This window comes from Crocodylus siamensis, chromosome 7, assembly GCF_052110815.1.
Source record: "Crocodylus siamensis isolate JL-2025a chromosome 7, ASM5211081v1, whole genome shotgun sequence".
NCBI lineage: Eukaryota > Metazoa > Chordata > Crocodylia > Crocodylidae > Crocodylus > Crocodylus siamensis.
In genome coordinates, this window is record NC_143401.1 from 63,135,787 (window position 1) to 63,150,180 (window position 14,394).

The 14,394-nt window shown below is 42.2% G+C and overlaps 1 protein-coding gene across 2 annotated transcripts in view; it reads right to left on the reverse strand.

Annotated features, from left to right (window-relative positions):
* Nucleotides 1–13,802, reverse strand: part of PRKG1 (protein kinase cGMP-dependent 1) — a 1,074,795-nt gene extending 1,060,993 nt beyond the window's left edge. The window contains exon 1 of one of the 2 annotated variants that reach the window (XM_090058529.1): nucleotides 13,529–13,802. In XM_090058529.1, the coding sequence (XP_089914655.1) occupies nucleotides 13,529–13,794 (266 nt within the window). In that variant the 5' untranslated portion in view covers nucleotides 13,795–13,802. The remainder of the gene's footprint in view (nucleotides 1–13,528) is intronic. The other variant, XM_090058532.1, reaches the window with a different exon arrangement.
* Between the last annotated feature and the right edge of the window lie 592 nt (nucleotides 13,803–14,394).

Here is a 14,394-nt window from a genome sequence, read left to right on the forward strand (position 1 = left end):
GAATAGCGGAGATAGAAGCTACATTTTCTGTCTCTGGTGATGACTCTTGCTTGCATTCTCACTGCTGGGGAAACATGATCCCAGCATTCAGCAGCTCCCAGACCTGGCAAGCTTACCAATATCAGGCTGGTTAAGGCTTGCTTTTAGCTTGCCTTTCAATCACAGCAGCATTACAATGTGCAGTTGTCCTGTTCAGCTAAGCTGGACTCTTGTCAGAGAAAGGAGACAGGAAAGAACAGAAATAAGATGTGGAAGAAAAGTGACAAGCAGGGGGAAAGACTCCTGGAACCTACAGTCCACATCCCAAATACTGTCCTAAATTTCAGCCGAATTCTGAATAGGGTGACGTCATCCAATTCCCTCTTTGTGACCTAGCCTGGTAAAATCCCTGTCAGAACAGAACAAAACCTAACTGTGTCAGGGTAAGGCCCCAGGAAAAAGTAGGGCTGGGTAGCCATTATAGTGAAGCTCAGTCCACTCCTTCCCCTGTTACTTCAAAGATGCACAGATCAGTTATATCAAAAAGGGTGGTAGTGACTCCATCCCTTTAAAAATTTAAATCAGTCAAAACACATTTGAGTGATTTTATAACAATAAACATTTCCTCCTGTTTCTAAACCATATAATCTTTCAGTTTATTATGCCAACCTGTGACTCTAAACAGGGGTCTTTAAGACTCTCACAGCTCTTTTAAATTTAAAAAAAAAATAAAAATCACTGTCTGCCTCCATCTTTTGCTTACTTTTCGACTTTACATAACATTGTGTAGAATTAAGCAACCTGAGATTACAGGCTGCTATACAATAGTATTCCAAAGAATTACTTGCCTGAGAAAGGCATAGCCATATAAGAAAGCATTGCAGGGTTAGGTTTTATGATTTAGTCATTATTTTAGAATGTTTCCTATAAATTTTAAAGTTACAGTAGGGAAACGAGATTAAATTTTCTTGTAATAAATTCTCTCCTTGGGCCTGCAACATATTAGAGCTTCTAATGAAGCAATAAGAGTAATCGAGCTTTTAGAATGCACTGTTACTTTGTATGAAAGGATCCATGGATTAAAGGCTCCCTATGTACATTGACACAGTAGATCCTAATAAAACCCTTAAGAATTTAATGTCAGTCATCCATGGACTAAGTATTCAAAGTATGGGCTGTCACAAGAGATCAAAACAGATGGTACTACATAGTGTTCTGCAGATGAGTAAACAGGGAGATTTTCTTTTTAATCTATACTTTTACAACAATCTTTCTTTAAAAGTGTATTGTGACAGCTAAGCTAGGTGGTCTTTAGTTATCTATCCCAGTCAACTACATATATTATAAATCTCTTTTACATATTGCGGTTGAACAAGTATGTGCTGAAGTCAGCCCATTTTGACACCCGTCCCATTTGGGGCAAAATGCCAGATATGGGAAGTCACAAGACCTTTAGTAAAGCTTCTCTACTGTCAAAAGAGAAGCTAAAATAATTGTATTGAAAAAAAATGAATACATATTTACATATTTTAAAGTGATTTTGATGTTAATGTAGATTTAAATCCAAATGAAATTATCCAATACAAAAATTTTTTTAAAAAAAAAATCACTACAAAAAAGTAAAAAAAAAAAACTGATGAAAAGCAGCAAGTTTTTATTGTACTAGAGAAATTGTTCTGTTTTTACTCACATCTGTGCCACAGTATTCTGTTTATGAGTTAGTGAAATTCTACTTCTGTATCCCCTTTCCTTGCATTAGTTTTAAAATTATGCTAGGATGAAACATTTGTATTGCTTTGCCTGCGCTAGTCATAAGTCTCTTATCAAATTTTTAAAATACAAAACATGGTATCAGAACAGCTTATTTCATTTCCTGCTCTTTTGGGGTTCATGAAATTATAGCCAGTTATGGTTAAATAAATAAATGAACAGGTGATTTCTGTTATTTGTTTACATAAAGGTTGAAAAGTATCTCCCAAGAAAATATTGATTCAGCCAATTATAAAGTCATATTTAATTGATAAGAACTCAGTGTCCACCACAGTAACTTATGTATGAGAAATGAAATTCTTTTTGCCTTAACTGAGGGTGGAAAAATAAATCAACGTTAGACGTTGATGCACCTGTGTGAGAGAATATAAACCCTGTTTGGTAGGTTCCTAAGACCAGATATGTAGGAGCATGCGAGGCAATTGAGCTAGTTAGTCATTCCTAGAAAAAGTTGGCAGGAAACAGGTTAAGAACGGTTTGAAATTGGCAGAAGTCAGCTCCAATTGGAGGCAGTACCCATCGTGAGGGATACTAGTTTATCGTTAACAGTAAATACCTAGTCTTTGGCAGCTAGAAACAGGAAAACAATAACAATTTGGAAGTGTATTTTTCTGGACTGACCCATAGACAGGTGCAGTATATACACCACCACTCCTTATTTAGGGCTGTTTTTAATGTCAGACCTTAATGGCAATTGGTTTCTTAGATACTACAAGAGCCTTACCTTATTTCAGATATGCAATGGTGCAAAATTAACCAACAACACATGCTGCAATTATCATTTCCCCACATCAAACTAAAGCATTTTAATAGATATGTCATACATGGCATCCAGATCCCTTTTAATACAGCTGTATATCAGAATCTAGCAATATCTGAACACAATTAATACAATGTTGTCTTTACACACATTCATTATCTAGTATGTTAAGTCTAGATAACTATAAACATTTTTAAATTAAGGATTCATCTTGTTTATTGATTCAAGAAAACTGAGCTAAGCATGTGCATCAGGACAATAAGAAGTTGCACAACAAACAAAAGTAGAATTTTTTTTATTTAAACCAAAGTACACCCCCAAATTTTGTGTTAAACGTTAACTCCCACTGCCATCTTGTGGTAAATACTATTATTTTCCTTTCTGAAAATAACATGAAAGAATAAAATTATACTTTAAAAAAAAAAAAAAAAGTATTTGGGATCAACTTTGCACCAAAATTACACTGAAGTACAAATAGCAGAGAACGGGCCATTTCTACTCTGCTGATCTGTTGAGAGCATGGTAACATAAAACTGATATCCATGTCTTAAAACTTGCTAGCTTTGCTTTAGATAACGCTATCTCTGTGTTGACAGTATTCCCTAGATTGAAGTGATACTAATAGAATTTAGGCAATTTCCAAAGCAACTGCTGTACAGTATCTAAATTATATATGTTTTAGGAAACTGATTTAAAATCAAAGGTCTATTTTATAATCAGCGTTTGTACGTTACCACTTTTATCAAGCACTTCAGTATTATTCAGCATTTTCTAAACTTAGCAATTTAATTGCTATAGTGCCCTATGGGCAAAAGTAATACCAACTTTGTCAAAAACTGTATTACAGCATTAGGCTAAAATTAAACTTTAATTAAAATCTAAAATTAGTTTAGAAAAAAATACAATAACCATCAAATATGTTTGGAGGAACTAGTGGCAGGTTTATACAGAACATATAGGCTACATACAGGCATTCATTTCTAGCAATGGGAGAAATACAGGCATCCAATATACAACCATCCCCTTCTCTCACACCTTCTCAAAACCAGGGTTAACCCAGTCAGAGGAAGGCATGGAAAAGAGCAGCTCTTCCAGTCCACCCATTCCCAGGAGGACTGGAGCAGCAGGGCAAAGCCACTTCCCTTCTCCTTGCATCGATGATACTATGCAATCTGTCAAGCATTAGCGGACCACCCAGACAACCATACCACCTAGTTTCTGGCTAGATAGCCATTACAATGCTATAAAAATAAAGAAAAAAAAAGTAATTGGGACTCATTTCTCCGCTCTTTAGTTCTGTGGGCTGGTCTTAATCTGTTGTTAGATTTCATATGTTGTTGCCATCTTACGGATGCACTGTCCATGATGATTTTAAACTGCCGTACCAAAGGGTAGTAAAACATAGGGCCTGTTTGGCCCACTATTTTTCAACAGTGACATAGGCATGTTTGGGTCCATATAGCTTTCTGCTGATATATGCTACTAATATATATACATCCTCTTATTGTGACAGCACATCTCCAGGAATGGTTTATTGAAGTATAGTATGTGAACTACTGGTTGCAAACAAGGCCTCTTCTACTGCTCAGAAAGTCTTCCTGGTCTTGGTTGCCTGACATATCTTTGTGGGTGTGACAGTATTGGTCAGCTTAAAAAGGGGTGCTGTGATCCTCAAAAACTGGGGTATAAGTTTTCAGTACTAACTGGCCAACCCCAGAAAGACTCTGACCTAATATTTGAAATTTTTTTTGGAGGGAGGAGGGATTTGTGGAAGCTGTTTCTTCTTCAGGGCCTGGACTCAGCCAGGAATGGTCTTGTTTGCCCTTTTCCTAGTTGGAACCAGATAATGGACCTTATCTTTCCCTAGTGCACAACTATTGGGGCTCACCATCAGTCCTCCCCTCCTTAAGTCATTATGGACTGCTCTCAGTGGCCCTAGATGCTCCTCCTAGCTTCATGAGAAAATGATCACATCATCAATATATCCTGCCGCATAACCCTTATGAGGTGCCAATATCTTATCTATTAATTGTTGGAACATTGCCACCGCTCCATGCAGCCCAAGCAGCATTCTGGTAAACTTGAAAAAAAAAACCACAGGGTGATAAAGGATGTCATCTTCTGTGATTCTTACCCTAAAGGTATATACCTACAAGTGTGAGGTCCAGGGCTGATATGTACCAGACACGTCCAATTTTCTCTAGCTTTTCCTCAACTTGAAGCAAAAGTTAAATGAGAGCTACTTTTGAAATTTAAGTCAAAAGGCAGAGGCTCCCATCTTACTTCAGCATGAGAATAATCAGAATCTGCCAGTAGCTCCGATTCTCTTATTCCTCTTCCCAGAATTTTTTTATTTCAGTTCTGTGTACCTGCAGCTGCTGAAGTATCTGCCTCCACTCTTCCCAGACTACCTGTCCCAGAAGCACATCAAATGCCTCCAAGAATGCTTCAGGATCGTCCTCTCATGTCATGCACTCCAGAACAAAGCCTCTCAATTCCTTCCAGGCTTCTTCTGGGTCTGGGACAGAGAGGTTCCTACCAGCTTTTGTGGTATGCTATAAGGCCTATTAATTCTCTGACTGCTGCATCTGAAGCCACACTATCTCCTCAGTCCAACTCTGTTGTCGTCAGATAACCTGCAGCAATAGGTCTAGTTTCTTTGGGCTTGTTCTCACTCCACTAAGAAGTGCCCACCCCCACCTCTTGCCTCCCACAACTTGATGATAATGAATATTAGGAAGTAGACCCTCTGTCTTATAGGAGATGAACAACTTGAGGTGTCTCTCTCTACATGAACGTCTCTGAGCTACTTTTGCCCAGTTCCCCTATGGTTCAACATGGTCTCTTGCCCTGTTCAGCAGCTGAGCAGGCTGGATTCCCTCAGTTTGGTTCCCTGAGTACACTGGAACAAAACAGTTTGGGCCAGGCCAAGACATGCACCTGGCCTTGTTATCTCAATATTCCTACCCATCCTGCTCCTGCAATAAGCCTTGCCCCCTTGCAATTAGCCCCAGCCAAGGTGCCTTTCCCTGGGTCTTCTCTGGCTCCCACCCCAAACTGTTGTAATTATTCTTACCATAGACCTTCTGGGCCTATTCACAGCATCCAGTTCCCAGTCCTGCTTGTAATAGCTCCTAGCCAGGAACTCCTGCCTCCAGCTCTGTCCAGATCAGACTGCACTCAGCTTTGTTCTTGGAGCTGGGCTTATATCCCTGAGTCCTGCCTCTTTCAGCTTCCCAGCTGCTCACCTAAAACGTGTAAGACCCTAGTTCCTTACTTTTACTTTGATTCTCTAGTAACAGGACAGGGTACATGCACTGTTACATCCAGAATAATGAGCTGGAGGCAAGAAAGAAGCTTCCCCCTTGCACATTCTCTAGGCAAAGTCAAATGAATCTCCAGAAGGAATAGGAGCCTTTTACTACCAATTGATTCCACTTGGTTCCTAGAAGGCAAGTAATGGGGAAGCGTGCAGACATTTTTTCTTCCAGGAGCAAACTCAACCAGGTGGGGGATGGGTTATTTTCCTCCCAGAACTTGCAGTTTTGTTCCAGGAGAAAATATGTGAATGCCTGTACGCTCATGGTTTCTACCAGGAGAGCTGCAATTCTCCTGGTAGAAACGTAGGCTGCTTGAAGACTTAAAAAAAAAAAAGCAAGCAGTGTTTTACTTTAAACTAGGCATGCTCCTTTACAGAGCCAAGTGCATGCCCAGAAGAGGCATCGCATTAGTTGGACCCAGCTCACCCAACATCTATATAGATTGGGCACTTTAGTGGGACTTTTTTGGTGTGTTTATTTAATAGCTGACTGAATCAGCTTTAGATAAAAATGACAAAAAGTCCCACTGAAGCACCCAATCTATAAGATGCTGTGGAGTCAGGCCGAAGGAATACACCCCTTTTTCAGGTAAAGTGTGGGGGCTTTTTTGTTTGTTTTTTAAAATCTGCAAGCAGACAAAATGCCCTTATCTGGCCATGGACTTTTACCAGTGATGATGGTTTGTACAATAAGGGCCAATTTTTAAAAGCATCCAGATGCCAAAAAATACAAATAGGCACCTAGCTGGATTTGCAAAGTACTCCTAGCTCACAGCAGTCTGATTGTTATAGAGCTTCCACTGGGCCTCTATCAGCATCTTTAGACCTACCTGATCGTATTGTACATGAAAAGACACTTTTAGTGGTTACCGAGTGCTAAGGGTTTTGCTTAGCAACCAGGAATAGTATGCTATCTGTCAAGCATAAGCAAACTGCCCAGACGACAGTACTATCTAATTGCTAGATAAACAGCTATAACAAAGAAGAAAAAAATAAAAATTGGGAACTGTTTTCTCCTTCATTTTTCATATAGATGCAAATATACAAAGTGCTGGATCTTTTCAGCTTCAGCTAGTAGCTGGTGGTCCTCCTTGGGTATCATGAATGAATATACAAATCAGAAGAGAAATCATAGAAATAAATTAGTTTCACAATACTTACAAAAGAAGTTCATAGACATTAGGGCTGGAAGGGACCTTGGAAGATCATCGAGTCCAGCCTCCTGCCCCAGGGGCAGGAAGTCAGCTAGGGTCAAAAGATCCCAGCAAGATAAACATCCAAACATTTCTTAAAAGAGTCCAGAGTCAGTACTTGCACCACATCTGGAGGCAGTCTATTCCAGGCCTTGGGGGCTAGGACAGTAAAGAAGTTTTTCCTTGTGTCCAGCCTAAAACAGTCTTGGAGGACTTTGTGACCGTTTGCCCTTGTCACCCTTTGGGGAGCTCTGAACAGGCATTCCCCCCAGATCCTGACATATACCCCTTATATATTTATAGGAAGCCACCAGGTCACCCCTGAGCCTGCGCTTTTCCAAGCTGTAGAGTCCCACAGCTCTCAGCATCTCATCATAAGGCCTGTTCTCTTGTCCTCTGATCATGTGCATGGCTCTCCTCTGTACTCTCTCAAGCTTTTCCACATCCTTTTTAAATTGTGGAGCCCAGAATTGGATGCAGTACACCATCTACAGCCTCACCAAAGCCGAGTACGGAGGGAGGATGATGTCCCGAGATTTACTTGAGAAGCATCTATGGATGCAAGCCAGAGTTTTGTTCACTTGACCAGATGCAACATCCCATTGGTGGCTCATGTTCATCTTGTGGTCAAATCATGACCCCCCAAGTCCCATGCAGCCATGGTGCTAGTAAGCATAGTACTGCCGAGCCTATAAGCACGATGCGGGTCCCCCCCGAGGTGGAGTACCTTGCATTTTTCCGTATTTAATGTCATCAGGTTTTTATCTGCCCAGCTTCTAAGCCTGTCATGGTCAGCCTGGATGACCAACCTATCCTCAGGTGTGGACAATTTACCCCAAAGTTTGGCATCATCGGCGAACTTGGCCAGTCCGCTTCTCACACCAATGTCCACATCATTAATAAAGATGTTAAAAAGTACAGGTCCAAGTACAGAGCCTTAGGGGACACCAAGAGCACCATAATGATTCACTTCTGTCAACTACCACTCTCTGGGTCCAACCTCAGAGCCAATTCCCCAGCCATCGGACTGTGATGTAGCCACGGCAGCAGTTGACCAATTTTCCCATGAGGAGCTCATGGGGAATCAAATCAAAAGCTTTTTTAAAGTCCAGATATATGACATCAATCTCTTCTCCCTTGTCCAGGTGATGTCACCTGGTCATAGGAGATGAGATTGGTCAGGCAAGACCTACCCACAAGAAACCCATGCTGACTGTCCCTCAGGATGTTGCCATCATCCAATTTGTCAATAATAGTCTCTGATATTTTTTTCCAAAATCTTTCCAGGATTCAGGTCAAGGAGATTGGCCTGTAGTGCCCCAGATCTACTTTCCTCCCTTTCTTGAAGATGGGCAGCACATTGGCCTTCTTCCAATCTTCAGGTACTTCACCTGAGCGCCACCCAAGTTGGAAAATCATTCCTTATTTTTCCAGCAGTACCCATAATACTGTAGGTCTGCTCCAGTGGTTTTCAACCTTGGAAATTTCAAATGGAGGTGCGGACCGCCTTGAATTGTAAGCGTAGGCATTCACATACTTTTGGTTGATCAGGCATTTTTTGCAGTCTGCAGACCCTCAGGGGCCCATGGACCACAGGTCGAAAACCACTGGTCTACTCCTATCTTACAGTAAAAGCCACTTTCTAAGAGCGTTTACGATTTGTAAAGTTCACAAGATTTTTTTTTTTTAAATCGGAATATCCACAAACCTATAGAAACATACAACTATGCCTTCCTTTTCCTCATCACAATTACATTATATTATTCAGGGATTGTAATAGTTTGAAGTGATATTCTTAAGAGACACCCAGGATATCTGCACATAACATAACTTTTATTATGTGAAAACAAGTACTACTTAATCTTGTTGCTGTCTTAAAGGTACAGATCTTTAACATATACATGATTAGAAAAAATACTTGCATGCAAATAAAACAGATCATCATCTTTCTATAGCTCAAACTGAATCTTTAAAAAAAACCCAAAAAACTAACTTCCCTAAACTGCATGAAACAAAACAAAACAGACACCAATCTCAATGTCCTGCCAAATACCATTTGTAGATATAAAATATTTGTTGTTGCTGCTCACATTAAAAAAAGATTTAACTACTTTTTTGAAATGTCAGCATTGTTTAATATCATTTAGCACTTGAGGATTTTAGATTAGTTTGTATGGATTGTAAAGATGTTTGCTATAAAGTAAAAGTAAATACATCGTAGTTATTCTCAGTGTTCCTTCAGGGAACAGAAGTATTGAGGGCCTAACCCAAAACTCACGAAAGTCAATAGAAATACCTCCAGTGGTACTACATTAAAACAGTTCTAAAATGTAAGATTGGAGTGTTGTCAATCTGGGCTTAAATTGGCTTTTACTATATAGAAGTAGTCTCCAGATTTTAGAAGAATGACATGTACTGAATTCTCCAAATGAAGTGTTAGCTCTAAAGAACTATGGTATAGTCAGTTAAGACCAAGCTTAAAAGTAGGTATAGAAATATTTTTTAAAAATTAATATATACTGAAGATTATATCTGATATATGAATGTATATCCCTTCCAGAGAATTATAGAAATTATTAGTTTACAAGCTAACAGTAATGTTAGTTGTCTGAAAACCTACAAAGGGGAGGAGTGGTGAGGGGTGCAGAAGGTTGCAATAAAAACATAAATTTGGAAGTATTGGGGAAGAGTTTTTCAGTAGATGCTGTAAGGATCAAAATCCAGCTTAGCTTTGTTTATAGTTTCATAGTTTGTAGGGTTGGAAGGGACCTGAGCAGATCATCTAGTCCGACCCCCTGCCATGGCAGGAAAGAATACTGGGGTCAAATGACCCCAGCAAGATGTTCATCTAACCTCCTCTTAAACACCCCCAGGGTAGGAGTCTGCACCACTTCTCTTGGAAGCTGGTTCCAGACCCTAGCCGCCCTGACTGTGAAGTAGCGCCTCCTGATATCTAATAAACTTCATTAATGACATGGAACAAAACATTAATTAAAACTCATATTTCTCAATTTTATAAAAGTGTGACAATCACCACTAAGAACAAAGTGATGGTATGGAAACAGTGTAGCTATCATTAAGAATTGAAAAAACTACACAGAATATATTAGAGAGAGATTAGGAGAATGTGCATGAAATAAATGGCATCTGAACCACTAAATTTCTGAGCCTGTGCAACTCCTATAATAAGACAGAAACACTTGACAGGAATGAGCTCCAAAAGGGGATCATTCTCAAAAAAAAAAAGGTCAATAAGGGAAATAATTTGGGAAGTAATAATACTAAAAAAGAGCAACAGAAAATGAATTCAACATGAACTTATTTGGTACAGCAATTTAAAAAGCTACTGAGATTTTGGAACATACATTCTGAGACACCAAAGAGCAAAGAGACCATCTTTCCCAGCTGCATCACAGGACTATATCCTTTTTGATACATCAGTGGCAGACAAATCTTGACAAACTACAAAAACTCCTGAGACCTATAAAATGGGTACAAATATGAAAGCAGTAACTTATGACTGAAAATAAAATTTTCCTTGAACCATTAAGTCTCGCTATTACTTATTACTTTAAACCCTACATATTTCCATGTCATTTTCATGTTCTCTTTGTAAGCTTTTTAAGCCTTTTCAATGACACTGACTGCTGAAATACTTACTTGCCACTCTGTCAATGAGAACAATAGGACTCTCACAAGCCTACACAGGTAAAGCACACACCACACATATGCATCTCATTTCAACCATTTGCCAAAAAACATAACCATGATAAAACAGTACGTTACCATGAGGTATACTAGATAAATACACTACAAGACAGTGCATAACAGATGGATGAGAAAAATAAGTGGGACAGCTTGAGGCAAAAGAGATAAGGTAACAGATATAATAGGATGTGCGTAATTCTTAGCCAGTCGGTAGTAGAGATCACAACCTGCCACCATAATCAAGTTTCAGTTTTCTATATGTAGTACGAGGCCAGAGAAGAGGCAATTACAGAAGTTAATGTAAAATAATAACAATGAGGGCTTAGAATAAAAGTTCTGACAATATGAACGGGGGCGGGGGTGATGAAAAGGGAGAGCCAAGTCAAAGAATACAGCAAGATCATGTGCTTTTTAGAAAGTGTGTGGAAGAGAAACAAAAGATCAGGCTCTTGATTTTGGCCACATTAAGTCACATTTTATAAAAAGACGTCTAGCCCCAAAAAAGCTTTCTGAAGGAACACTTATAAATCTGAATAGGGTGCCCCATGACCCAAAATTATTGCTTTATGAATGTAATAAATTCACCCAATTGAAATAAAGCTAGATCTTCACATATTTGCAATTTATGCAGTGCAGAAGGCCACATATAGCTCTTGTGAAAGAAAGCATCCTCTATATTTCTAAAAACAGCACTGTAAAGAGAGGATGAGTTTGTTTTAACTTTGGAAAAGGACACCACTTCTGAAGCATATGTTAATTTTCTCTCTCTGTCCCTCACCTTCCCGCATGTGCATGCAAAAACACAAGTACCCTAAATGTATAGCTGTCACATTCATCAAATAGCAGGTTGATATACAGGGCAATTCATATGATAGATTCAGACTGTCCTTCAAATTTCCATCAATCTGTCAGATTCATACGAGAAATTTCCGAAGTGCCATAGTGCTAAATCGTCAATCAGCAGGATTTTTAAGTAATATTTTCAGTAGTACCCTCATGTTCCTGAAACATGCAGAGGTTCTAGATCCCCTTTTCACACTGTACTCGGTGATGTTGTATACAATTAATTACTTACGGAGGTCTTCATATTAATTGTTCCTCTGACAAAAATAAATCATTCCTCTGAAATAGGCATTCAAGTAAAACAATTATATATGTTTACAGTTCAAATTTCCATTGAAATCTTTTAGCACTGTTTTCAGATTCTAGAATATTTTATTACTGGTTTAAACATGGAGCAATGCAGTTTCAGCAACAATATTTATAAACAATTTTCTATTAGACAGTGTCTAACTACTAAATGGAAACGACATTTACAGTATATTTATTTCCCAATTAATGGGAAAGCTCCAGGTTATGTAGCAATTAAAAAAAGAGAGAAGGCATTAAAGCAGACATTGTAGCCTTTACAGCTGTCAATGGACATAACGCTTGAGGCTATATTATTGAGTAACTGGGTCTGCAATAAAGCCGTCTGTTACAGGCCCAATAAACCCATCAGAAACTGCTTCAACTTTTAGCATGGGAATCCATAACAGGACCAAGATTAAAAGACTAAAGCATTTATGATGTAACAAATTTGGAGGGCACACCCTCTTTTTAGCAGCACCTGCTTTCCAAATGAAAAGCCATAGGTAATATGCTGCATTTCCCTGACCAAAACGAGGTATTCCTCTTTGGTATTACTCTTAAATATACACTGCAGTTTTAAGATGTCCTGGAGCATCCCCCTCAACTCCCGGATTCCAACCATTGCCGTGCCCATATGTTATTCTCGCCATAACGCTTTACATGACAGTGAGTCATCCTGATGAAAATAAATGTTATGGGTTCCATTGGAAAGCATGGGCCCAAGACCAAGCGGAAAAAATTTACCCTCCGTCTTAGTGTAATCCAGAAAGAGGAGGAAGTGGGGACATGCTTGCAAAGCACATTGCAAGCAAAATCTGCTTGGACAGAGCTCATGGGATGAATAGTGAGTCTGTTCCTCACCCCAGCTCGTCCCACTGCAGGGCCCAGCAGAGGAGTGCGAGGGGCCACTTCGGACTCGGCAAGGCTCTTCACCTGGAAATGCCCCACGTTTGACACTTATCGCTTGAAGCCGGGCCAAGCCCGAGGGAGGGTGAACTGGAGATGCACAGGGCTCCCTTTCAAGCCGGCTGGGAGCCCGTTCAGCCTGGAAAGTAGGACTGTCACCTCAGGAATAACCCCAGTCCTCAGGCAGCAATTAAAAAGCCACCGTGAAACCCAGCCAAGGAGCCACTGAATGAACGGCTCGGGCTTGCTCCCAAAGCAACCTTTTGTGAAGAGCGTTTCTTAAAAGCGGCCCGGGGAGGGGAGGGGAGGGAGCCTCCAAGTGCTAAAGAAGAGGGGAGGGAGTCGTGCAACCCCAACCCTGCATCCCAGCCCTGTGGCCGGGCAGGCGGGAGGTGCCTGCGAGCCGCCGCTGGTCCCGAGGCCGCTGCCCCCGCCCCTCCTGCCGCGGGCGGGTCCTGTCCCCGGGCGCGGGCAGGGGCGCGGGCAGCTGAGGGGAGGGGGCGCCTCCTGGGACGCCGGATCTGCTGCCGCCCGCACTTTGTGCTCAGCGCGCGCCGCGCCTAAAAGCCCCTAATGCGCTCGGCGCTTCCTGCCGCCGGAGCCGATCGATGGGGCTTCTCCGGTGTCCGGGGCTGCTGCCGCCGCCGCCAGCCCGCCCCCCCCTTCCCATCCCATCCCGGCACGGAGCAGGCCGGGCCCGGGCCCAGGCCCCCGGGCCGCCCCGCCCGCCAGGACCTGCGCCCGCGGGCGCCGGGCTCGTACCTCTCGCACTTGGTGAACTTGCGGAAGGCCTGGCGCAGGTCGTGGAAGGAGCGGTAGGTCTGCGGCTCGGCGGAGATGCCCTGCGCCCGCGTGGTGCGGGGCCCGATGTGCGGGCTGGGCACGGGCAGCACGGACTGGCACTTGTGCAGCCGCCGCTTCAGCTCCTGGATCTCCTCGTCCTTGTCCGACAGGCGCTGCTCCAGCTCGCGGATCCTCTCCTCCTTCAGCAGCAGCAGCTTGGCGAAGTCACCCTCCAGCTCGCTCATGGTGCCGGGGTGAGTCCGGGAGGGAAGTGGCTAGGGCTAGGGCTGCCGGCTGGGCTGGGCGCGCAGGCAGCGGGAGGCGAAGTCTGAAACCCGCGGAGAGGAGAGCGGCTGAGTGCTAATCCGGAGCGTCTCCTGGGACGAGGTGATTATCTCTCATTGAGAAACCAATTAGAGCTGCCCTCCCGCCCGTGAGAGCCGCCCGCTGCACTCCATGAGCAGGGAGAGGCGGGCCGGCCAGCCCGGAGCGGGGTGTGATCACAGCAGCCGCTCTGCCTCCATCCAGCCCTGCCCAGCACTCAGGGGCACAAAAGGCGGTGGGGGGGGAGCTTTGTGCCACTCTCCAAGTCTTGATCCTTGAAATAGCAACAATGACCATGTGATCGGCAGGGTGACGCAGCTCTGTAACTGGATCCCAAGACTTGGGATTTAAAAAAAAAAGAAAAAGAGTACTTCATAAATATTAAAGTGTCTCCGACTAATAACCTGCACCAATCTGTTCTCTCTTTTCTCCCCCACCATCTCTTACAGCCGCTCATGTGTGTGGAATAGCAGCCTAGCTGGTTGCACTGGAAAGGCCTGATCACCAGCGCAGCAACTTGG